This window comes from Oncorhynchus tshawytscha, linkage group LG18, assembly GCF_018296145.1.
Source record: "Oncorhynchus tshawytscha isolate Ot180627B linkage group LG18, Otsh_v2.0, whole genome shotgun sequence".
Lineage (NCBI taxonomy): Eukaryota > Metazoa > Chordata > Actinopteri > Salmoniformes > Salmonidae > Oncorhynchus > Oncorhynchus tshawytscha.
In genome coordinates this window covers 18,544,201-18,571,251 of record NC_056446.1, presented here as the reverse complement: position 1 = coordinate 18,571,251, position 27,051 = coordinate 18,544,201, and the positions used below count along the sequence as shown (strand labels likewise).

Below are 27,051 nucleotides of genomic sequence, written 5' to 3'. Positions count from 1 at the left end.
GCAATGAAGAGAGAGGGAGATAGATAATTACGGTACCCATCAAACCACACAAAAAAACTATCTGTTGGGGCTCTACCAACCCTCTATGAACAGGAGTGTTCCTGGACAGGACATGTGGTAAAGAAAAACTCATAAAACACTGTCCATGAACATATGATATGATACAATTGATTGTCCTACGGGGATATTTGACCTGGAAAATTAAAGTGTGCTGCTGCTTCCACATAAATACATACATACAGTTGAAGAAGGACGTTTACATATACATAGGTTGGAGTCATGAAACCTCGTTTTTCAACCACAAGGCAATGCTACCAAATACTAATTGAGTGTATGTAAACTTCTGACCCATTGGGAATGTGATGAAAGAAATAAAAGTAGAAATAAATCATTCTCTCTACTATTATTCTGACATTTCACATCCTTACAATAACGTGGTGATCCTAACTGACCTAAGACGGGGAGTTTTTACTATGATTAAATGTCAGGAATTGTGAAAAACTGAGTTTAAATGTATGAGGGCATAAACTGGGTCAAGACGCCAGCAGAGTAAGTAGACCTTCATGTAGTAAAATAAATGTTACAAATAAATAAATAAATAAATAAAAGACCTACAACACTTTTAAAAGCACATTACTGAAAACTAGTGAGACTCATGTCACCTACGGTAGACCGACAGTATATTTAAACCCGATAAAACTTGTTGCAACTAAAATGTAGTTGAAATAAGCATCTGCATGTTTGCCTGGCATGGATCGTTCGTTGCCATCTTCAACCCCGCCAATGCCGCCTGATTCTCTGCCAATGACGTGACTCTCAGCCAATAATTACATTTAGAGGATTGGAGAAATCTAAATTCATATCTAAGGGGCATTTTACGTTAGGGCAAATCTGCTCTTTGAGAATATCTAAGGGTCTTTTAATATAATTCTAATGCAGGGTTAATAATAATAACAATAATAATGATAGCTTTGTAAATAAGGATGCATAATGAAAAGAAAATTACATGTGCAAAAGATGGTGGTATATATTTTTAACCAATTTTCTTTAACCAATTTAGACAAGTTCCTTGTTTTATTTATTTCATAACTGAAAGTGAAACCAACTTTCTATGGCTTTAAAAAAACAACAACTATATTTTGGAGTAACGTGGGGCGGCAGGTAGCCTAGTGGTTAGAGGGCTGGGCCAGTAACTGAAAGGTTGCTAGATTGAATCTGTGAGCAGACAAGGTAAAAATCTGTTTTTCTGCCCCTGAACAAGGCAATTAACCCACTGCTCCTAGGCTGTCATTGTAAATAAGAATTTATTCTTAACTGACTTGCCTAGTTAAATAAAAGGACATTCTTGAACATGCGGTGAGACTTTCTTCCCTTCTTCCTAATTTGTAAATGTAGCCAGTTTGATATTTAGATGATTTATTTCTGATTTTAGATGGAGAGAAACCAAAAGCCCACCGTGCCTATTTTTTGGAAAATCGGCAGTCCACATGTCAAGTGAAATTTCCCCATTGAGTTAGATAGAGTTCAGTGTGTCAAATCGGAGGGCCTGTTGTCCGGACCTCTGGCAGCCTCTATGAGGGTGCCACAAGGTTAAATTCTCGGGCTGACTATTTTCTCTGTAAATATTAATGATGTTGCTCTTGCTGCTGGTGATTCTCTGATCCACCTCTACGCAGACAACACCATTCTGTATACATCTGGCCCTTCTTTAGACACTGTGCTAACAAACCTACAAAAGAGCTTCAACGCCATACAACACTCCTTCTGTGGCCTCCAACTGCTCTTAAATGCTAGTAAAACTAAGTGCATGCTCTTCAACCGATTGCTGCCCGCACCCTTTACAAAATAGCCCCAACACTCTACTCAGCAAATTGGATGTAGTCTATCACAGTGCCATCCGTTTTATCACCAAAGCCCCATATACCACCCACCACTGCGACCTGTATGCTCTCGTTGGCTGGCCCTCACTACATATCCGTTGCCAAACCCACTGGCTCCAGATCATCTATACTATTGCTATGTAAAGCCCCGCCTTATCTCAGCTCACTAGTCACCATAGCAACACCCACCCGTAGCACGCGCTCCAGCAGGTATATTGCACTGGTCATCCCCAAAGCCAACACTTCCTTTGGCCGCCTTGCCTTCCAGTTCTCTGCTTCCAATGAAATTAACGAATTGCAAAAATCTCTGAAGCTGGAGTCTTATACCTCCCTCTCTAAGCATCAGCTGTCTGAGCAGCTTACCGATCACTGTACCTGTAAATAGTACACCCGACTACCTCATCCCCATATTATTACTTACCCTCTTGCTATTTTGCACCCCAGTATCTCTACTTGCACATCATCATCTGCATATCTATCACTCCAGTTTTAATGCTAAATTGTAAATTAATTTTTGCCTCTAGGGCCTATTTATTGCCTACCTCCCTACTCTTTTCTTTTGTGTGTTTGACTGTATGTTTGTTTATGTGTAATTTATCTTGGCCAGGTCACAGTTGTAAATGAGAACTTGTTCTCAACTGGCCTACCTGGTTAAATAAAGATGATTATTTTTAATTTTTTTGGTATTTACCCAAGTTCTCTCTTAACTCCAGGACCACCAACAGTTTTTGTGGTTGTTGCCTGATGCAGGACTCTAGTGCCAGAGGAGAGACTCTCAGACTGAAAACGCCTCCATTAATTGCCACAGTTTAGACTACCGATAGATCAGCGTTCTAACTCCACCTTGTGATGGTGTGGTGCAATGACAGAATGCCACCATCTACCATTAACGGTCACGGCATAAGCTCAAAACTTTTCAAGGAAGAACCACTGTACCTCTGCTGCAGAGGACAAGTTCATTACAGGTTATCTGCAGCTCAGATTGCAGCCCAAATAAATGCTTCACAGAGTTCAAGTAACAGACACATCTCAACATCAACTGTTCAGAGGAGACTACTTGAATCAGGCCTTTATGGTCGAATTGCTGCAAAGAAACCACTACTAAAGGAAGAAGAGACTTGCTTGGGCCAAGTCACACGAGCAATGGACATTAGACCAGTGGAAATCTGTCCTTTGGTCTGATGAGTCCAAATTTAAGATTTTTGGTTCCAACCGCGGTGTCTTTGTGAGACGCAGAGTAGGTGAACGAATGATCTCCGCATGTGTGGTTCCCACTGTGAAGCATGGAGGAGGTGTGATGGTGTGGGGGTACTTTGCTGGTGACACTGTCTGTGATTTATTTAGATTTCAAGGCACACTTAACCAGCATGGCTACCACAGCATTCTGCAGCAATATGCCATCTTATCTGATTTGTGTTTAGTGGGACTATAATTTGTTTTCAACAGGACAATGACCCAACACACCTCCAGGCTGTGTAAGGGCTATTTGACCAAGAAGGAGAGTAATGGAGTGCTGCATCAGAAAGAAGGAGAGTAATGGAGAGCTGCATCAGAAGACCTGGCCTCCACAATCACCCGACCTCAACCCAATTGAGATGGTTTGGAATGAGAGTGAAGGAATGAGAGTTTGGACTGCAGAGTGAAGGAAAAGCAGCCAACAAGTGCTCAGCATATGTGGGAACTCCTTCAAGACTGTTAGAAAAGCATTCCTCATGATGCTGGTTGAGAGAATGCAAAGATGTGTAAAGCTGTCATCAAAGCAAAGGGTGGCTACTTTGAAGAATCTCAAACATAAAATATATTTTGATTTGTTTAACACTTGTTTGGTTACTACATGATTCGGCATGTGTTAGTTCATAGTTTTGATGTCTTCACTATTATTCTGCAATGTCAAACATAGTAAAAATAAAGAAAAACCCTTGAATGAGTAGGTGTGTCCGAACATTTTATTGGTGATTTAAGGCCTACTGGTCAGGCTCCAGTCCTACCTCGGTGTCTCTTTTACTGTTTAGACATTTTATTGACAGGGGGGGACAAAGGAATGTTTGTATATGTTCAGCCTGCATCTAGGCAACCTATAACACCACCCCAATGGCATCAGCTGACAATCTGTGTTCAGTACATGTGTGGGGTACGATATGACCTTTCTGGACCTTTTCTGACCCGTCTTATGATGGTCTGCTCGAAAATGTCCTGTATAGATCTGTGATCAACAACAATAAGCTTTATACACATAGACTTTCAAAAGTGAAATCAATCACGTCTAAAGGCATGACACACAGTGACACATACTTGCCAGGATGACCATGTCCATGCCCCAGAATATACTCATGATCCAGCCCACCATGACGATGGCCGTGAGGATCTGGATGAAGGCTGCTGCGATGTTCAGCCAGAACACACAGCACATGTGGCGGTCGGGCAGGTCTGTCCGCGCTCCGCACAGCACCGTGAAGGCCGACACGAATGTACCTGCAGAGAGAAGACGCAGGTGTAAAGGCGCACGGACACACACACACACACACACACACACACACACACACACACACACACACACACACACACACACACAATATTAGGACTCTGATGATCAAAGAGAGAGGGAACAGGTCAAAGGAAGTTTCAAATACAATATTAATTCACATGCAGCAGTGCAACACTATGTAAACTGACTTATGGCCCAAAACATTGTCCAGTCAATTAGGAAAAAGTTGGTTTACTCTGTCGAGGTCAATGGCAGCAGTATAGTGAGCATGTTTGTGCCAATGGTGATCTGAATCAAACCTCATACAGGGTAATTTATTTGAAGTGTTTCCAGAATCTGAACTATTCTCAATGGTTAAATGCCAGGCCTCTAAATCAATGTTACTTTCGCAAAAAAAAAAAAACATCCAAAGGAAGTGAACAAATAAATATTCTCCCATTTTCCCACTATGATTAATTTGAATCTGTCTTATCAAATGAGACATACAATTAATCATACTGGAGATTCCAACGAGACAGAGAGTAAGTACACTGCCAGCGATCTGCCTCCCTTTCCCTTTAAAACGGGCCAATCAGGCTAAGAATAGCCTCCACATTTCCTCTGTAGGCAGATAAACATGATTTACAGGGAAAGAGCTCAACAATCAACAGACAGCAGCAGGGGACTAGCAGTCCTTGTGTTCACTGTTCCTGTGCCAAATTTGGCTTGTTCAGATGAGACCATTTCATAATTGCATCAGAATGGTAGGTTCAATTTCACACAACATCTAATTTAGGAGAACTATACTTAACAGACTTGTGAAATGCTCTTTAATTGATTGATATAAGGATTTAATCCAAATAATTTAGAGGGTTATGTATGTGAGAATGAACATGACAGATCAGTTGATTTCAGACTGACTTGACAAGCTGCTTAATTGCTGTCCTTTTCAAATCAAGGTTATATCCTACTGGAAATTCGTCCATACCATACTGATCTAGAGATAATCAAATTATGCCATGGTGAGAGATGATGCAAAATTGTCTCCTCTCAGTAATTATAAATATGAACAACAAATCCTCTGACAGGCCCAGTGCAGCCAAAAACAAGATTTTCCTGTGTTTTATATACTCTATAATGTACCCCCCACGACCAGAAACTGCACCTAGCCTCAAAACAACCCTTTTTATCCCTTTTGTTTTTACACTGCTGCTACTTGCTGTTTATCTATGCATAGTCACTTTACCCCTACCTACATGTACAAATTACCTCAACTAACCTGTACCCCCGCACATTGACATGGTACCGGTACCCCTCTATACAGCCTCGTTATTTTTATTTTATTGTGTCATTTTTTACTTTAGTTAATTTTGTAAATATTTTCTTAACTCCATTTCCTTAAAACTGCATTGTTGGTTAATCTCAGTAAGGTCTACTCCTGTTGTATTCGGAGCATGTGACAGATACAATTTGATTTGTTTTGATTAGATTTAATTAGTACAGGCCAATTCCACATACCATACAATTCAATGCACGAGGACTACTTTTAACAATTTTCACATAAAACTTTGCATCTGCACTGCTTAAGTAAATATGCTTTTGTCAAACTTTCAGTGGACATTTTTAAAAGTAGTCCTTGTGCATAGAGTTATATGGTTTGTTAAAATTTGCAATCATTGGTGTTTTGTTTGGAATACATTTTAAAGTGAGAAATCTCAGTGTCAGCATCACTGTTACCATGGAATTGCCCTACAGCATGTGGTCACAGATAGTAAGAGCTTTCTGCAATGACACTTATAATAACATACATCGTTAAAGCTGTCATTAGAACAAAACATTTGGGGTGGCAGGTAGCCTAGTGGTTAGAGTGTTGGACTAGTAACTGAAAGGTTGCTAGATCAAATCCCTGAGCTGACAAAGTACAAATCAGTTATTCTGTCCCTGAACAAGGCAGTTAACCCGCTGTTCCTAGGCCATTGTTGGAAATTATAATTTTTTCTTAACTGACTTTCCTAGTTAAATAAAATAGGTAAAGACAAGAAACACAAATAAAAGTCCAACCACTGTTGGTGGAATTTCAATCAATAATCTTTGTCACACTGTTTCACTTGTCTCCACCCCCTCCAGGTGTTGCCCATTATCCTGTGTTTGTCTGTTGCCAGTGTGTCTTGTCAAGCCTACCAGTGTTTTTCTCTCTAGTCCCTGTTTTCTAGTTTTCCCAGATTTGACTATTCTGCCTGCCCTGACCCTGAGCCTTCCTGCCATTCTGTACCTTTCGGACTCTGCTCTGGATTACTGGTCTGAGTCTGCCTGCCCTTGACCTGTCATTTGCTCCCTGTTTTTGTAATAAACTTTTGTAACTGTCTGCATCTGGGTCTTATCCTGAGGTCTGATAGTACGAACTGGTGATGACTGACCCTGCAGACTCAGACCAGCTCCGCAACGCCATCTCCTCCCACGGAGCCACCATTAAGAGACATGAGGAGATACTCAGAGGTCTTATGGACTGATTCCAGACATTGGTAGAATGCCATGACTGTGCCTTGAATACAGTGCTTCTGTGGATTATCTATGAGGCCGCCGGCCACGACAGTACCCTCCCAGCCCCCCCAGTAACACCGCTGTCAGCAGTGCGTCTCTCCAGGCCACCCCGGCTTCCCAAGAACCCTGCTTAAGTCCTCCGGAACACTTCGCTGGAGGGTCAGGAACCTGTCGGGTGTTTCTCTCCCAGTGATCCCTCATTTTCGAGCTGCAGCCCTTATCCTTCCCCTAGAGTGCTCGAAGATAGAGTATCTCATAACACTAATGTCTGGGAGGGCTCTTGCCTGGGCTACTGCGGTGTGGGAAAAACAATCTGCCGTGAGTTATCCTGGAGGAGTTTGTGGCTGTGGTGAAAAAGGTTTTTGATTCCCCGTTGTCTGGGAGAGAGGCTGCCTGGAAGTTACTTCAGCTTTGCCAAGACTCCCGCAGTGTGGCAGACTATGCGGTTAATGTCTGCGCTTTGGCTGCCGAGAGTGCCTGGAACACAGAGTTCCTGTTCGTCATATTCCTTAATGTATTATCAGAGGAGGATAAGGACGAGCATGCAGCCCGGGAGCTGCCTACGGATCTCAATTGGCTCATCGCCTTGACCATCGATCGATGGGTGGCTACGGGAACAGGAGGGAGAGGAGGTCTGATTCCAGTCCCAATCGCTCGCCAAAGGATCCCACCTTGCCTCCGAGGAACTCCGGAAGTCCCCGGCGTCTACGTCTCCGAGGATCCGAGTTTACCCGAGGTCCCCCGAGAGTCTCTGAGGTCTGCCGACTCGCCTTTTTCCGGGCAACTTGGCAGAGCTAGGCTGTTTCCAGCCGAATGCTTATGCTGACTTAACACCCAGGGCTGTCTGTATTGCGGAACTGCTGGTCATTTTGTGTCTACCGGTCCTTTAAATAGACCAGGCTGATCAGTAGTTTATGAGTACTCTGGTATGCCACACTGTGAGTTTTTCTTCTCCACTTCTCCACACCCCTCTCCATGCCAACCTGCTGTTGGGTGACTCAGTCTAAATCTCTCTGGGTTCTCATTGACTCTGGGGCCAACGAGAGTTCCATGGACGCCACCCTGGTGTCTGAGCTGGGCATCCCCACCCCAGCCCCTCTCCAGTCCCCATTAGAGCACTGGATGGGCACTCCATAGGCAAGGTTACCCACAATACTACTCCTATCCACCTGCGTGTGTCCCGGAACCACAGTGAGTCTATACAGTTTATGCTCATCAAGTCTCCTCAGGTTCCCATGGTATTGGGGTGTTCTTGGCTCTAGCGCCACAATCCCCTTATCAACTGGACTGTGGGTACTATTGGGGGCTGGAGCCCGTTCTGCCATGCCCATCACCTGAAGTCGGTGCAGCGTGCCTCGGGAACATCTTCCTGTGGGCTCGGAAGAAGCCTCTGACCTCTCAACTGTTCCCGTGGTAGTACCAGGATCTCTGGGAGGTTTTCAGCAAGGCCCGGGCCACTTCGCTTCTTCCGCATCAACCCTATGACTGCAGGATCGACCTTCTCCCGTGCACTACACTACGGCTGTATTTACTGTCGGGTCCGGAGACCAAGGCTATGGAGACGTGCATCGAGGACTTCCTGGCTGCAGGGGGTATCCATCCTTCTGCCTCCCCCTCGGCGCCCGTGCATCGACTACCTGGGCCTCAATGACATCACGGTTTAAAAAAACGTTACCCGCTACCACTCATCGCATCGGCTTTCGAGCCGCTCCAGGGGACCACTATCTTCTCTAAGTAAGACCTGCAGAAGACCTTCCACCTGGTACAGTGATGAGTGGAAGACAGCCTTTAAAACTGCTAGCGGACACTATGAATACCTGGTGATGCCATTCGGTTTGACCAATGCTCCTGCTCTGTTCCACGCCCTAGTTAATGACGTTCTCAGGGACATGTTGAACCGGTTTGTGTTCATCTACTGCAACGATATCCTCATCTTTTGCCGCTCAGTTTAAGAACCCGTTCTCCATGTCCGACAAGTCCTCCAGCGTCTCCTGGAGAACCAGCTGTTTACCAAAGCCGAAATTTGCGTCTTCCATTGCTCTATCATGTCCTTCCTTGAATACATCATCGCTGCTGGGAATGTGCAGATGGATCTGGGAAAGGTGAGCGCTGTGGTGGATTGGCCCTAACCCACGTCCAGAGCGCAGCTGCACGTTTCAGGCAAGCTCGATGGGCCCTGTTGTTCACCCGGTTCAACTTCACCATCTCCTACTGCCTGGGGTCTAAGAATGTTAAGCTGGACGTGCTTTGACGCCGCAATTGTCCTGCTTCTACACCCTTGGACATTCTTCCTACCTCGTGCCTGGTGGCTACCCTCGTCATGGGTACAGAGAAACAGGTCCATGAGGCTCAGCGTTCCCAACCGGACCCCGGGGGGCCTGTCGGACCCTGGTCTTTATGCGACAACACTTTTGGTGGCCCATCATAGTTCCGGATGTCTCCGCTTTCGCCTCCACGGTCTGTGCTCAGAACTAGAGGTCGACCGATTAATCGGACTGGCCGATTAATTAGGGCCGATTTCAAGTTTTCATGACAATCGGAAATCGGTATTTTTGGGCGCCGATTTGCCGATTTCTTTTTTTCTTTTTTTAAATAGCTTTATTTAACTAGGCAAGTCAGTTAAGAACACATTCTTATTTTCAATGACGGCCTAGGAACGGTGGGTTAACTGCCTCGTTCAGGGGCAGAACGACAGATTTTCACCGTGTCAACTCGGGGGATCCAATCTTGCAACCTTACAGTTAACTAGTCCAACGCAATAACGACCTGCCTCTCTCTCGTTGCACTCCACAAGAAGACTGCCTGTTACGCGAATGCGGTAAGCCAGGGTAAGTTGCTAGCTAGCATTAACCTTATCTTATAAAAACATTCAATCATAATCACTAGTTAACTACACATGGTTGATGATATTACTAGATATTATCTAGCGTGTCCTACGTTGCATATAATCTGACTGAGCATACAAGCATACAAGTATCTAAGTATCTGACTGAGTGGTGGTAGGCAGAAGCAGGCGCGTAAACATTCATTCAAACAGCATTTTCATGCGTTTTGCCAGTAGCTCTTCGTTGTGCGTCAAGCATTGTGCTGTTTATGACTTCAAGCCTATCAACTCCCAAGATGAGGTTGGTGTAACCGAAGTGAAATGGCTAGCTAGTTAGCGCGTGCTAATAGCGTTTCAGACGTCACTCGCTCTGAGCCTTGTAGTAGTTGTTCCCTTTGCTCTGCATGGGTAACGCTGCTTCGATGGTGGCTGTTGTCGATGTGTTGCTGGTTCGAGCCCAGGGAGGAGCGAGGAGAGGGACGGAAGCTATACTGTTACACTGGCAATACTAAAGTGCCTATAAGAACATCCAATAGTCAAAGTTATATGAAATACAAATCGTATAGAGGGAAATAGTCCTATAATTCCTATAATAACTACAACCTAAAACTTTTTACCTGGGAATATTGAAGACTAAAAGGAACCACCAGCTTTCATATGTTCTCATGTTCTGAGCAAGGAACTGAAACGTTAGCTTTCTTACGTAGCACATATTGCACTTGTACTTTCATCTCCAACACTTTGTTTTTGCATTATTTAAACCAAATTGAACATGTTTCATTATTTACTTGAGGCTAAATTGATTTGATTGATGTATTATATTAAGTTAAAATAAGTGTTCATTCAGTATTGTTGTAATTGTCATTACTTGAAAAATATATACCACCCCAAAAAATCGACCGATTAATCGGCACCGGCCTTTTTGGTCCTCCAATAATCGGTATCGGCGTTGAAAAATCATAATCAGTAGATCTCTACTCAGAACAAGACCCCTCTGCCTGCCCTTGACCTGTTGTTTGCCTGCCCCCTGTTTTTGTAAACTTTTGTTACTTCGAACTGTCTGCATTTGGGTCTTATCCTGAGGTCTAATACTCTCCTCTGTTTCTGTCTCTGTTCCTGTCTCCCTCTCTCACCAAAGCCCCTTCTCACTCAACCCCCCACCCCACCCCATCCCTCCCCCGCCCACCCCTGCACAGAGTCTGTGTGTGGAGTGAGACAGGGGGATGGTGAGTGTCATCATCCTCATGCATTAAGCCGCTGATGAATGTAATTTTCTTAAGCGTTCACACTTAGTGCCCACTGAAAAAGTGGGAGGTTAATTATCCTGTTTAGTCCTTGTTTTTTGACGACAAGAGAGAAATAGAAAACTCTCACTGCGAGTGGCCTTGGAAGGGACCACTTGTGACAGAATTAGAGGGGAACTCATCTGAGCTGAAGAAGCAGAGAGAGAGAGCGAGAGAGGTGAGAGAGAGAGAGAGAGAGAGAGAGAGAGAGGTGAGAGAGAGACCTTTTTAAACACTCAAACAATGTCAACAGTACTGAGCACCAATGAGTGTCTCATGTTGTTCCACACTTCAGTCCAGGTGCTAATTTGTTGGATAATCTAAAAAGCTTGTCCTTCACGATTTCAATCTACTCGTCTGTGCTATTCAAAGCATTGTTTTCACATTTATGATTGAACATTGTTCATGGTGTAGTTCCAGAATGATTCAAAAAGGTCATTTCCACACAACATTTAGATACCCTGTCTTTGTAAAGTAAATCTATTAATGCTCGGGTGGCACCAAATAAATTAAGAAACTCGATTCTAGCCAAAGGCCCTAAAGAGTTCACAGGCTGGTATTTACTAACCCACACAGAAACAGAAAACTGGATATGCTGAGATTGAAATAGAAAATGACCTCTGCTAAATTTAACCTTGGCTAAAAACATACTCCCCCTGCCTCACAACAACCGCCCCCCTTCCCATCCCTTCTCCAATCCCATCCCCACTGACTGACTCACTCACTCACTCACTCACTCACTCACTCACTCACTCACTCACTCACTCACTCACTCACTCACTCGGCCCTAGCCTTTTTTGGGGACCCAAGTGAAATTTTGTTCTGAGCATCAACAAAAAAATGCGACAACCCCGTCTCGACAATGGAGAGAAGAAAATGACATTTTGGAGTTAATTTCCTGCAATTCTACACATTATGCCATGGAATGTAGAGAAAATGTTTCAGTGTCAAAGCAAGTTTGCAGCAATTCTACACATTTTGGCATGGGGCAGAGGGAAGATTTTTGAAATTTTATAACAAATTTCATGCAATTCTACTCATTTTGCCATGGGGTGGCTTTTCTACTCAATTTGCCATATAGTGGAGAGAAATGTTTGCAGTTTTGAATACGATATCTGAGTGAGTGTGACGAACAAAATCAATGCCCCCCCCCTCCTCGACGGTAATTTGACAATGGTTACTACAAGTTTAGATAGCTGGCAAGACTAACTTACCAATCTAAAAAATTAGCTGACATGGGCTAATTGAGTCACTGTCAGTGACTGACAACAAGAGAAAAATTGCTGATGCACAACCAAATTTCAAATTGCAACTTGTGTAGTGTACTATTCTAACTCTCAACATCTGCGGGCCTAGAAAATGGGGTCCGTGGCCACCAGTTGCCCATCCCTGCTCTAGCACTAGCTGACACAGCCAATCAATCATTCACCCATGCAACCACCCCCACTTTCACTGGGCCTGCCTGCCTACCTGGGCTCAACATCTGCTCTCTCAACAGATCTGCTCTCTCATTATGGCGGTATACTACAACATCCGTGCTCTAGCTGGCTGGAGAGGGCCACATGTCAATTTGTTTGGATTATATCGCCTCCAAACATATTGGGATAGCGTATAACTAGTGGACGGTTAACTTCCATCAAAGCAAAACCCCACATTCAGTACTGTCTGTGCCTACCTGTGTTTCTGATCCCTAGACGCTAACAAACTGTGTATGACAGCTAGACAACAGTCTCTCTCTCTGTGTGTGTGTGTGTGTGTGTGTGCGCGTGTGTGTGTGCATATGTGTGTGTGTGTATGTGTGTGTGTGTGCGTGTGTATATGTGTGTGTGTGTATATGTGTGTGTGTGTGTGTGTGTGTGTGTGTGTGTGTGTGTGTGTGTGTGTGTGTGTGTGTGTGTGTGTGTGTGTGTGTGTGTGTGTGTGCGTGTGTATATGTGTGTGTGTGTATGTGTGTGTGTGTATGTGTGTATATGTGTGTGTGTGTATATGTGTGTGTGTGTGTGTGTGTGTGTGTGTGTGTGTGTGTGTGCGTGTGTATATGTGTGTGTGTGTATGTGTGTATATGTGTGTGTGTGTATATGTGTGTGTGTGTGTGTGTGTATATGTGTGTGTGTGTATATGTGTGTGTGTGTGTGTGTGTGTGTGTGTGTGTGTGTGTGTGTGTGTGTGTGTGCGTGCGTGTGTGTCTGGCAGACATGGGATTAGCCTTGAGGTTGGGCACATGGGAGATGTGTAGCCTGCCATGATGGCACTATTGTCAAAGTCTTTCCAGCATGCAGACCGGAAATTGAAAATGTGTGCTTAAGTGACCTCAATTTATGATTTTTATAAAATGACACAAGCTCAAGGACAAGTGCAGCATGCACTCTGGGCATGTGACAGCAGCGCCATACAGTAACAGGCTGCAGGTGCTACAATGTATGACTAATCTAATTTGATTAGTTTGAATAGCCAGAATCTAGAACAGATACACCCTTAGAAAAAAGGGTTCATCAGATGCCCCAAAGGAGAAAGAACCCTTTTAGGTTCCATGGTGAACCCTCTGTGGAAATGGTTTTACATGGAACCCAAAAGAGTTCTACCTGGAACTAAAAGGGTTCTACTTGGAACCAAAAAATGGTTCTTCAAAGGGTTCCCCTATTCGGGCAGCCAAAGAACCCTTTTAAGTTCTACATAGTACCTTTTTTACGAACAGTTTAGGGATTCAGTTTGAATTAAACTATATTAGATTGATTGACTGTGTTTGAAAAAACAGTATCCAAATATCACATCAACTCTATTCATCTGTTGCAATTGTGGTGGGTTGTAGAATATTTCTGCATCCACAAGTGCGAAAACCTGGCAAGAAACACCTTTCTCCCATTGGTATTAGACCGCACTTTATCAAGGGCATGGAGCTGCTTGTTTACAATGAAGTAAACTCTAACAGGCTGACCACACCGCTAGCGTCGCGAGCGTTGCAAAATAAATGTAGTAATCTATGTTATTCAATTATTGCACCCACACTGCTTGCGTTTGCCAATGAGAGTCTGCGTTGCCAAGGGCTAAAATAGAAATCAGTTCTATTTCTGATGCAGATCGCGCTGCAAGTCCTGCCTCTCCCATCTCCTAATTGGTTTATAGAAGCAGGTACCCACATGCCATCTCCTCATTGGTTATACCCACGTGGGTGACTGAAAGACGAACGAGGTCAGTGGCAGTAATGCACCTAATTTATGAAAGTTGCCAATCGCAATATAAAGTCAAGAGAAGAAAAAGCGTGGAAGGAAGAGAGATGACTAGAAATGATTCGGTTGACCGGTTTGTGTGTGGATTAATTGGCGGAGAGAGGACCTTGTGCATTTCAGGTAAAATAACAACTCAATGTTTATATCCCAGGACAAATTAGCTAGCAACAACAAGCTAGCTAAATAGGACAAATTAGCAAGCAAGTGCAAGCTAACTAGCGAAATTGCCATGAATGTTTAATGCTTTTCGACCTGTCCTCAAATGAATATAATTGGTTCAGAGTTTGTTTTGATATTTTGTGTCGTGGTCACCTTTGGTGTGGGGGAAAAAAAGACATGTGCGCTCGATGGGTTCCGTGTTAGGGAGAGACTTGAACCGTCTCTGAGGTTTGATTTTAAAACATTCCCATTGAATAATAGTTCTTATTGATATTAATTTGTCAACACTCAACCAAGATCACAAATACACATGACACTGAAACAGCAGGGGTAGCCTATTGTCTACTTCTAAATAAACCCACGTTATTCTCTTTTCCAAACCAAGACACAAAGCCATTCTGGAAGTTCAGTCAACACAATTAGAGACTGGGGGAGGATATCAAGATGTCCTCATGCAGCCTGACGCTTGTGCATCCTATGATGGATCTCTGCTCTTATGAATCATTTTGCGATGTCTACCCAGACCTCATTTTCCTCTGTTTTCAGTAATGGAAATGTGCATGTGTCTGGATGGAGCTGATTAAGTTGCTTCTGGGAAGGAAGGCTCACGTTTATTGCTTAGAGGGGGTTTGTCATTAATCATCCAGCACTCTGACACGTCACTGTAACCACTCACCACGTACGGCAATTTGTTCTGGCCCAATGTATTTACATTTCTGATGGCCACCGGGTTTCTGTACAGTACTAAAGAAGGATGGATGGTAGAGATGGAAGACGTGTGTCTGATGTTATCTTACTCATCTAAAGGGTGAAACATCAATTCTCTGTGCTTCTGTTGGGGTGAGGACCTGTAAGCCAGCTGTGTCGCCGGACCAATGCCAAACCAAGCATCTCCATGGCATCGCTCTCTCTCTCTCTCTTTCATCTCTCTTCTCTCTCAGTCCTAATAAAGCTTGTTTACAGTGTGTTAGATGGCCAGTACTGTACTGTAAGATATCCAATGAGTGTACAAAACCATAGGAACACATTTCTCATATTGAGTTGCACCCCCTTTTGCCCTGAGAACAGCCTCTATCTGTCGAGGCATGACCTGCAAGGTGTCGAAAGCATTCGACACGATTGCTGGCCCATGTTAACTCCAATGCTTCCAACAGTTGTGTCAAGTTGGCTGGTTGTCCTATAAGCGGTGGACCATTCGGGAAACTTTTGAGCCTGAAAAACCCAGCAGCGCTGTAGTTCTTGACACATTCAAACTGGTGCGCCTTGCACCTACTACCATACCCTGTTCAAAGGCACTTAAATATTTTGTCTTACCCATTCACCCTATGAAAGGAACACATACACAATCCATGTCTTGTCTCAAGGCTTAAACATCCTTCATTAAACAGTCTCCCCCCCTTCATCTAAACTGATTGTGAAGTGGATTTAACAAGTGACATCAATAAGGGATCATAGCTTTTACCTGGATTCACCTGGTCAGTCTATGCTATGGAAAGAGCAAAGAAATGTGTTGTACAATCAGTGTATGTCCTACTGTGTTCACTCAAGTCATGGTTCATATTCTATGCAGGTCTACCATCTTGGGTTTAAAAATGTGAGTGGTTGTTTCAGGTGTATGCAATTAGCTTTCCCTAAAACAGCCCATAATCTCCCCCTGCTATGCGTCCTACTCCTGCTGAGTGTCACCAGAAAGAAAGGCACAGCCATCCATAGAGAAGACCTTTAATGGTAGGAACAGCCTTCTGTTCTGGTAGCTCTACCTGCTGTCATGGAAACGGCGTACTACGGGGAGGGAGAGCAATGGGAGTGGTACAATGGGGGCCCTGTAACCATTTAGAAGGCCTTGTGATTAAAGGAGCCAATAACAACTGCTCTGTAACAGGTTAGGGGACAGAGAGAAGCCACACATGGCCTGTTGCTTCTGTGGTTTGACTGTGGTTTTCCTACGTTGTTTTTGATGCTGCCTTTTTAATTTTATGAATCGCATTGTAATGCTTTGCCATTGTCAGAATGCTATTCTATGATGTATCCACAGAAGAAGAAAAAACACATCTTGTCCAAGGTTACAGTGGTCTACCCATTGTGTGAAAACTAATGGAGAGTGACACAGTACCTCCAACTGTCTCACTTGTTGATCAGATTATAATGGACATCCTCCAAAATACCTTCATTGTAAAAGACGGGAAGACACAAAGGTGAAGAAAGATTGAGCAAAAAATAAGAGGATTTCTTTCATTCTCCATCAAGACCAATAATTAGAACTAATTGTTCTTTCATATATACTGTGTTTACATTTAGGGAGCTTCATGTAGCCTACAATGAAAACAGGTCTGAACAGTTAAAAAAACTGATACCAAAGTCCAATTTTAATGTTTCCATTGGCATATCTTTGAAGGGTATTCCTATGACTAGTCATTGATCTTGAAACGGAATTCAATTTGGAAAAGCCTCGCCAAACAGATAAGGATCACATGGGACGAAAGCCAATGCTATTTCCCTCAACCAATGAATCCCCATCCCTCTGTCCACAGTCCCAGTCACACTATCTGGTCTCACTCTAAAGGTAGCCTAATTTCTCTCTCTAGAAAGCTGCTGGTGAGAGGTGCTGACAAACAAGCTAGCAGATATGAATTTCTTTCATCAGTTCAGCAGAGGATTTTTTTATATATTTCTTTCAATTATAGCCGTATCAAATCCAGTGCCAATTAACGAGATTTCATTTAACTTAATTTGGCACACAGCACATGCCACTAGCAATTACAGTAAACACAAGGAGAGGGTGTGTTAGATATGGCTCACTGACTGTAGAGGGGAGGAGATGTCTCTTTGTATTTAGCACTCAGCTACTGTACATTACTACTTTCTATCCGCTCTCTGTTCCTCATCTCAGGTGCTGACTTCACAGACGCCCAACCTGACCAGTCAGAATCTGGCCCTAAGAAATATCCCTCCTTCCTAATAAAGCAAAAAGCTGCTACTTAAAAACAGCTTTGCCCAGCACCTGTGAATGCATTTATTTTCTCTCAGTCGTGGGACTAGTGGAAATCCCAGTTGACGTGATGGCCTTGCAGGGTTGAGGAAGTGTGATGCTGTTTCAGTGTAAATAGGCTGATGAGACAGCAACACTAGCCAGGGTATAGGTCAAACCAAAAAATAAAGAATAAGACTGGTGATTGGACAAAACCTGAAGAGACATGGTAGTCACACAGAACCCTCAGCTGCTGCTGGGTGACATGGGAACTGAGAAGGCCTGTTGGCAACTGGCAGTCTCACCCGCAACACTCAGTATAGCCAGTCCGGACTGAGAAGGGAGGAAAGCTCTTTTTCACTGGTGTGGATGGCCAGATGATGGACCAGACCACCCCACCCCACCCCTCGGGTTCCTGAGTGGCACAACGGTCTAAGGCACTGCATCTCAGTGCTTGCACCACAGACACCCTGGTTCGAATCAAGGCTGAATCACAACCGGCTGTGATTGGGAGTCCCATAGGGCGGCGCACAATTGGCCCAGCGTAGCCCGGGTTTGGCCGGTGTAGACCGTCATTGTAAATAAAAATGTGTTCTTAACTGACTTGACTAGGTTAAAAAATAATACAAAAATACTAGAAAGAATAAACATTTTATTTTTTAAAATACTAATAAAAACCACAAAAAATATAAAGAATTACATCTGGGCCAGCCAGGAACACAATGACATTACTGGGATGCCACGGATATGCCACATGGAGAGACACATTTATAGTGTTACACACTCAGTACTATAGACTCCCTAGGCCTAGTCCCCACAAAGACAGCCCAAAGAGGACAAGTCATAGTACTCGGGCCATGGATAGTGTCGCATAAAAGGGCAATCAATAACTGTGGTCAATAACCATGGATACATGAATCTGAAAGGAATCTAAGAAAGACTGTGTGTAGCTCCGTCTGGCTCTATTGAAACAGATACTGAATAGAAATACTGTATGATCAAATAATAACAGTGACTCAGTCAGTGAATGGCACTGGCAGTGAACAGCAGAGTAGGCCTAGTTCACTTTTCTAACGAGGGCCGAGCAGCTCCTGGCTCCTCTCCTTTCAGATGTGCCTGCTATGAAAGGGATATGTGGGGCCTGGGCTCCACAGGATTCATTAGGTTTAGGGCAGGATAGTGTGGAGATCAATGTTATGCTGAAAATGGAAATCACTACTATACAGATCCCATTACTGACTCCCATTAGATCCTCTAACTCTGTGGTCCAGGTTAGAGGTCGAGCGATTATGATTTTTCAATGCCGATACCGATACCGATTATTGGAGGACCAAAAAAAAGCCGATACCGATTAATCGGACGATTTTAAAAATTGTTTATTTGTAATAATGACAATTACAACAATACTGAATGAACACTTATTTTAACTTAATATAATACATCAATAAAATCAATTTAGCCTCAAATAAATAATGAAACATGTTCAATTTGGTTTAAATAATGCAAAAGCAAAGTGTTGGAGAAGAAAGTAAAAGTGCAATATGTGCCATGTAAGAAAGCTAACGTTTAAGTTCCTTGCTCAGAACATGAGAAGAAGCTGGTGGTTCCTTTTAATATGAGTCTTCAATATTCCCAGGTAAGAAGTTTTAGGTTGTAGTTATTATAGGAATTATAGGACTATTTCTCTCTATACGATTTGTATTTCATATACCTTTGACTATTGGATGTTCTTATAGGCACTTTAGTATTGCCAGTGTAACAGTATAGCCTCCGTCCCTCTCCTCGCCCCTACCTGGGCTCGAAACAGGAACACATTGACAACAGCCACCCTCGAAGCAGTGTTACCCATGCAGAGCAAGGGGAACAACTACTCCCAAGTCTCAGAGCGAGTGACGTTTGAAATGCTATTAGCGCGCACCCCGCTGACTAGCTAGCCATTTCACATCGGTTACACCAGCCTAATCTCGGGAGTTGATAGGCTTGAAGTCAAAAACAGCGCAATGCTTGAAGCATTGTGAAGAGCTGCTGGCAAAATGCACGAAAGTGCTGTTTGAATTAATGCTTACGAGCCTGCTGGTGCCTACCATCGCTCAGTCAGACTGCTCTATCAAATCATAGACTTAATTATAACATAATAACACACAGAAATACGAGCCTTAGGTCATTAATATGGTCAAATCCGGAAACTATCATTTCGAAAACAAAACGTTTATTCTTTCAGTGAAATACGGAACTGTATTACATGTTACATTGCACAGCCTTCATGTTACATTGCACAGTCTTCATGTTACATTGCACAGCCTTCATGTTACATTGCACAGTCTTCATGTTACATTGACAACCCTCAATGTTATGTCATAATTACGTAAAATTCTGGCAAATTAGTTTGCATTGAGCCAGGCGGCCCAAACCGTTGCATTTTCCCTGACACTGCGTGCAATGAACACAAGAGACGTGACACAATTTCACCTGGTTAATATTGCCTGCTAACCTTTCTTTTAGCTAAATATGCATGTTTAAAAATATATACTTCTGTGTATTGATTTTAAGAAAGGCATTGATGTTTATGGTTAGGTACACGTTGGAGCAACAACGGGACCTATTGCCAGCCCAGCATCGCCTCTTGACAATTAGGAGATGAGTAAGAGTTGAAGATAACGGAGGAGAGGGAAGAAGGGCATATAAAACCAAATTGCAAAATCCATATTAAACAGCAGTGTTGCAATTACTGAGACTTTAGGGAGGAAGCATCTGACTGAGATGCTCAATGAATTCATCTTAATAGATGTGAAGAGATGAAGGGGAGTAATAGTTTGCTGATGAAATGTCTCTCTAATGTATATTATGTATCACTATTCTGATATGCATCACATGAACGTGTATTAATGATTTACACTGTATATACACAAATGTATGTGGACACCCCTTCAAATTAGTGGATTCAGGCTATTTCGCAAACACCCGTTTCTGACAGGTGTATAAAAACAAGCACAGTCATGCAGTCTCCATAAACAAACATTGGCAGTAGAATGGCCTACTGAGAGCTCAGTGACTTTCAAAGTGGCACCGTCATAGGATGTCACCTTCACAACAAGTCAGTTTGTCAAGTTTCTGCCCTGCTAGAGCTGCCCTAGTCAACTGTAAGGGCTGTTATTGAGAAGTGGAAATGTCTCGGAGTAGCAACGGGTCAGCCGCGAAGTGGTAGGACACACAAGCTCACAGAACCGGACCACCGAGTGCTGAAGCGCGTAAAAGTAATCTCTCCTCGGTTGCAACACTCACTACCGAGTTCCAAACTGCGTCTGTAAGCAACGTCAGCCCAAGAACTGTTCGTCGAGAGTTTCATGAAATGGGTTTCCATGGCCGAGCATCCGCACACAAGATCCCCATGCGCAATGCCAAGCGTCTGCTGGAGTGGTGTAAAGCACACTGCCATTGGACTCTGGAGCAGTGGAAACCCTCTGGAGTGATGAATCCAGATTCCAGGAGAACGCTACCTGCATCAATGCATAGTGCCAACTGTAAAGTTTTGTGGAGGAGGAATAATGGTCTGGGGCTGTTTTTCATGGTTCGGGCTAGGCCCCTTAGGGAAATCTTAACGCTACAGCATATAATGACATTCTAGACAATTCTGTGCTTCCAACTTTGTGGTAACAGTTTGGGGAAGGCCCTTTCCTGTTTCAGCATGACAATGCCCCCATGTACAAAGCGAGGTCCATAAAGAAAGGGTTTGTCGAGATCGGTGTGGAAGAACTTGACTAGCCTGCACAGAGCCCTGACCTCGACTCCATCGAACAACTTTGGGATGAATTGGAACGCTGACTGCGAGCCAGGCCTAATCCCCCAACATCACTGACCGACCTCACTAAAGCTCTTGTGGCTGAATGGAAGCAAGTCCCTGCAGCAATGTTCCAACGTCTAGTGGAAAGCCTTCCCAGAAGATTGGAGGCTGTTATAGCATCAAAGGGAGGGACCAACTCCACATTAATGCCCATGATTTTGGAATGTGATGTTCGACGAGCAGGTGTCCACATGCTTTTGGTCAAGTACTGTGTCTAACAATTTGTATCACTAATTCACTTAATTGTGTATTTTGCTATTATTTAAAGTTCTAGCCTCTCTTTCATGGAAGCCAGCTACCAGAGTTGACACTGGCAAAGAAGGGAACAGTTCTCCACAGAACGCTAACCTAACGTAGCAGGCGAAAAACAAACGCCTGAAACTAGTGGACATGCCCCACATTCTGGTCATGACGAGAGGAAAAAAAACTGTTTGGAGGTTCTCTTCTGCACTGTTCAGTAAATTTGGAGGAGTTGTTAAGATGGAGTGTCGTCTTGTTAATATTGGACACAATTTCAGAGAGCAAGCTAGCAAACCTGCCGTAGCTAGCTGCTTCCCAGATATTAGCTAGTGTTATCTAGCGATAATAGAATCTCCAACAAAGTCGACAGCAACAAAATTGGTATGTGGAAGTGCCTACAAAGAAGCTAATGTAAATTCACTCACTTTTGTACATCGCCTTGGTCCGTACAATTGACCTTATTTTAGCGCCCCAAAAACGTAAAACTTCCAGATCAACTGTAATGTCAATACCATTGTAAAAGCACACTTTCTCCCCTTTCCAACAAAATAAATGCCATACCTAAACACTGCCCGTTTCTGCTTAATTCAAGAAGACAATGAGCCCCGTCGGGTCTTTTTAAAAATGTCGGGTGGGGAAGCGAAACTAATGCGTGTTAGTGAGAAGGAGAAAATTGTTGTTTTTTTACTCGATCTGTCCAACTTATCACCTTATCGCCTCTAAAATGTAAATAAAACACTATAAAGAGTTTATATAATGTGTCATTACATACCTATTTGAAGGTTTGTGTTGAATTTGAATTGGGTTTTTAGGACAGGGCTAAAGTTATCTTAGAAGTAAACAGCGGCTTTGAAAATGATGATCGCATGCAATGATGATGCAAAAAATGACTAGGTATCCCCCCTTACCCCCGTCACTGTCCATTTCTTGTTTTTAAAGGACGAGAGAAGTGCTACACCTGGTGGAGAGAGATTGTAAGGCAGAAATTGTTGCTTTATGCGTGCTGCACGTTACGACATGACACGTCAAGATGTAACGGAGGGTCCGTTTTTTCAACTTTTCTCCAATACTATAGAGCTATTACCATGTCGATCAACGCTTGAATAGATACCTAGTTCACACCCCTGATTTTGAAGTCAACACAGTCGCTACAGTCCCATTAGTTTTCTTTGTAGCCTCGTTTGAATGTTGCGGTTGCGCACATTTGTAGGAATGGGGTGAGTTTACGTTATCCCGTGAATATTGAAAGTTTTAGTTAGAGCTTCCTCAAATACTTGCTCAGAAAGCTCAATGTTTTCCAGTCGTACGCTAATCCGTTTCACCAGGGACTGTAAACAGCAAGGCTCTCATCCAAAAGCGGAAGTTATGTCACAGGCTCTCCCTTGTGTTCAGAGGGCACTTTCGTTACTGCAGTTTATCTGATGTACTGCCAAAAAGACAATAGAGAAGTTAAATTTTTCTAGCCCAAATAAGACACTTTAGTCATTACTTTTGTGCACAAAATAACAATTTAATTACTAAAATATTTGTTGCAGGGTCCTTTTTTTTTGCACTCAGAGTGTATGAGTGCATCAAAATTGTGATGTATCATGGGTAAAACGTGACCGACTGACTGATCTACAAATAATATTGAGTAGTTATTTATGATGCAAGTTGATTTGTGGATTAGTCAGTCTCACCTTGCCTTCAAAGTGGGCTGCAATGTCGAACGCATTAACATGTTATATTAATATCAATGTCTGTCAAGGTTTTGGATGACGTCATGATGACGTCGTCGCTCCTTCGCTGCTCCATGTACGCACTGAGCGCTAGTGAGCGGACAGAGTAGTCCCAGTAAAAACTGAACTAGCAAGATGGCAGCAACCACTTGTAGTTTTATGGCCTCGCTTTTCTCTTTACTCCTACGCCCAGCAAATGTTACAACCATGTCCCACGCATCAGTGGTGCATTCATTACGTTTTGCAACGGAAACTGTTTACAGTTTAAGAACCAACCAGAAGCAAACTGAGCAAAGGGAATGAAGGGAGCAGGGACCTACCAGAATTTGTCCAAAATAAAACAGTGTTTTGTTGCAAAACGTTTTATGTTTGGAGTAAACGGTATCTGTTGCAAAACGTTTTCAACAGAATGGCATAATTAATACACCCCGGGTGCGCATAACGGTGAATTCAGACATTCACAAAAAATAAATAATAATACAACTACAATGATAATATAAACGAATTTGTGATGAATACAAACCTTTTCAAAATGTATGTAAATAGTCAGTTCTAAGAAAAACCTAAGAAAAACAGTGCCATATTCTCACTGTATGCTTTCGACAGTTGCTACTTCACATGGTGTTATAAAAAAAAGTTGCTAAATCAAAGTGTAAACTCACCTAAACCAGGAACAAAAGTGTTGAGAAATAGGCATATTACTGCTACTGGGAATGGCATGTATGGAATAGCTGCACGCAAAGGTCCTTTCTTCTCTCTTACTTGGACCACAACTCCACTGGTCGAAGAAGTAACTCCCTTTTCATTCATATCGGTGTCTTTCTGGTCCATCTTGAGCATAAAACACGCAAAGTGTGAAATATTTATCACACTGGATGAGCACACCTCTCCAAAGATGACCAACTGAACGAAGTGGACTGACTGTGTGTGTGTGTGTGTACGAAGGTAGCACGCAAGCACCGAGTATCTGCTCCTTTACACAGTTTTGTGAACACTGGTGGACTGACTACTTACTGTAGGTTACATAGCCGGATATATTTAAAGCGGCAGTACCCTGCTTGGTGTTTCAAAATATCTACCAATTAATGCCACCGAGACACCAAGAATTAGGCAAATAATAATTATAATAATAAATAAATACAACAAACAATATTTGCTCTATTTATATTCATATTATGGATGCACAACTAATGGCCTTTGGGTAGCAGAGAACACTGCATTTAAAACAGATATGTTCCTTCAGCTAAACCTCTCACCTGCAGATTCACATGTGTAATAAAGTGTTGATAAATGTTGAGTACATCATGGGCTAGACAGTTCGGATTGGAGAATCGCCGTTTGGATCACAGAGCAGTGAAAAATAATCTATTAAATCCAGTTTTTAGATGCTACCGCCCCACCCCCCCTTTACTTCACGTCTACTCATTTTGCGTGACTCATTAGCCAACAAGAGACAGGTGTAAAAGCAGGGGGAAAAAAACTGAAAACATTGGATTAATAGATTCTTGTTCACTGCTGTGCGATGCAAACGGCAATTCTCCAATCAGAACCGTCTACCGATTATGGATGTAGCTTCGAACGCAGGACAAATGCTCCTAGCAGGTGCATTCATTGGACCATGAGTTGTCTCAAACGCAGTTGCTACAGTCTGCCCTCATTAATTTATGAAATAATGAATCAAAGGTCTAACATTGGGTGAGGTGAGAGAGAAAGAGAGAGAAAATAGAGAGGCAGAAAAAGGAAAGACAGTTTGACATGTAATACGGGTTGAAGTTGGACGTTTACATACACTTAGGTTGGAGACATTAAAACTTGTTTTTCAACCACTCCACAAATTTCTTGTTAACAAACTATAGTTTTGGCAAATCGGTTAGGACCGCCAACTAAAATAATGACCTACCCAAAACAAGACACCAAACAGTCCAAAAACATAACCAAACACAACCATCCACAAACAGAACTGAAAACAAGCCCGCACAAACGCAGGGGGGCATAGAAGGCTTAAATAGCCCTGAACAAAACCCCAAACGAGAAACAGGTAAAACCAATACAGACATAACCAACAGAAAAGGAAAAGGGAATCGGTGGCAGCTAGTAGACCGTTGACGACGACCGCCGAGCGCCGCCTGAACAGGAAGAGGAGCCACCTTCGGTGGAAGTCGTGACAAGCTCTGTCAGTAGGAATGGGCCACAATTCACCCAACTTATTGTGGGAAGCTTGTGGAAGGCTACCCAAAATGTTTGACCCAAGTTAAACAATTTAAAGGCAATGCTACCAAATACTAATTGAGTGTATGTAAACTTCTGACCCACTGGGAATGTGATGAAAGAAATAAAAACTTAAATAAATCATTCTCTCTACTATTATTCTGACGTCAATAAAGTGGTGGTCCTAACTGACCTAAGACAGGGAATTTTTACTAGGATTTTTACTAGGAAAAACTGAGTTGAAATGTATTTAGCTAAGAAGTATGTAAACTTCCGATTTCAACTGTAGATTCTAAAGGCTTTCCTGGTCCTTTTAAATGGCCTAGTCGTCTCCCAGCCCTGTTTCTTGGCTGCTGCTTGGTAATCATGCCTGATGTTTCCAGTGGGCCCACAGATCAAAGCTGAAATTACTGGGCTGTCCTATTAAAGCTCTGTGCAGAGCCTTAGGTTTACACTGTAATTAATGGGATAATTAAGGGCAGTATGAGTCCAAATCAAGGGCACCGCCCCAGAGAGATATGAAGTCAGTCATTGGATATGACTGGATGACCTCTCACTCTGACCTTAGTACAGTCCCCGTCTACCTTATTAGAAATAACCACTGAAGTCTCCCTACGGCACAGCGGTCTAAGGCACTGCATCGCAGTGTTGCGTCGTCACTACAGCCTGGGGTTTGATCTCACAACCGGCCGTGACCGAGAGTCCCATAGGGCGCCGCACAATTGGCCTAGTGTCGTACGGGTTAGGGGAGGGTTTGTCTGGGTGGGATCTACTTGTCTCATCGCGCTCTAGCAACTCCTAGTGGCGGGCGACTTCGGTCGCTTGTTGAACGGTGTATCCTCCAACACATTGGTGCAGCTGGCTTCTGGGTTAAGCTAGCGGGTGTTAAGAAGCGCGGTTTGGCGAGTCATGTTTTGGAGGACGCATTACGCGACCCTTCGCCTCTCCCGAGCCATCTGGGAATTGCAGCGATGAGACAAGATCGTAATTGGATATCACGAAATTGGGGAGAAAAAGGGGGTCAAATTTGAAAAATAAATCACCACTGATATTTCTCACTGACCGGCTGGGTTATTGAGCGTGACCTTCTATTGCCATGTTGTAAGAGGGTTATAATACCAGTGAGATTGTAGAGGTTATGCCTGAAGTGCTTCTGTTCTGCAAGATTGGTGTAATTTGTCCTGCCAATTAGCCAAATGGCATTAATGGGAACAGAACAGTATCCACTGGGTTGGGTTCCCTCCTACATGCATAGGCCTAATTAGGTTAGCATTGTCTTATTGACATGATTGCTTTGTAATGTATTTTTATGATATAAATATGAAATCTCCTAAAAAGAATTGGATACTTTGGACTCCTAATAAGGTAACAATGGTATCAATTCCATTATGTTACTGTATAACATACTGTGTACTCATTGTGGGTATGGAACAATTTTAACCATTTATATGTGTAGAATTGTTGGAAGAAATTGAACCTTGATACTGTGTGGTGAGACTTTAGAGTGCCTTTTAATATAGTCCACATGGAGAATTCAATACATCTGATTTTTAATATGAATAAAAGCTAGCTAAATTGACACAATTCTGCATTTTACATTTCTTTCCTCACACCTGTAACACTTTTAGGAAGATTTTAAGCCACGTAACCTCAAAAAAAATTTAAAGTTATTTTGTTACTTTGTCAAAAGTCACTTCT

The 27,051-nt window shown here is 43.0% G+C and overlaps 1 protein-coding gene across 2 annotated transcripts in view; it reads right to left on the bottom strand.

Annotated features, from left to right (window-relative positions):
• The window catches only part of LOC112217637 (protein stum homolog), a 38,930-nt gene extending 14,793 nt beyond the window's left edge, over nucleotides 1-24,137 (bottom strand). For both annotated transcript variants that reach the window (XM_042300766.1, XM_042300768.1), the window contains exons 1-2: nucleotides 23,808-24,137; nucleotides 4,173-4,352 (exon numbers count right to left, since the gene is read on the bottom strand). In XM_042300766.1, the coding sequence (XP_042156700.1) occupies nucleotides 4,173-4,352; nucleotides 23,808-23,985 (358 nt within the window). In that variant the 5' untranslated portion in view covers nucleotides 23,986-24,137. The remainder of the gene's footprint in view (nucleotides 1-4,172; nucleotides 4,353-23,807) is intronic.
• Nucleotides 24,138-27,051: the final 2,914 nt, after the last annotated feature.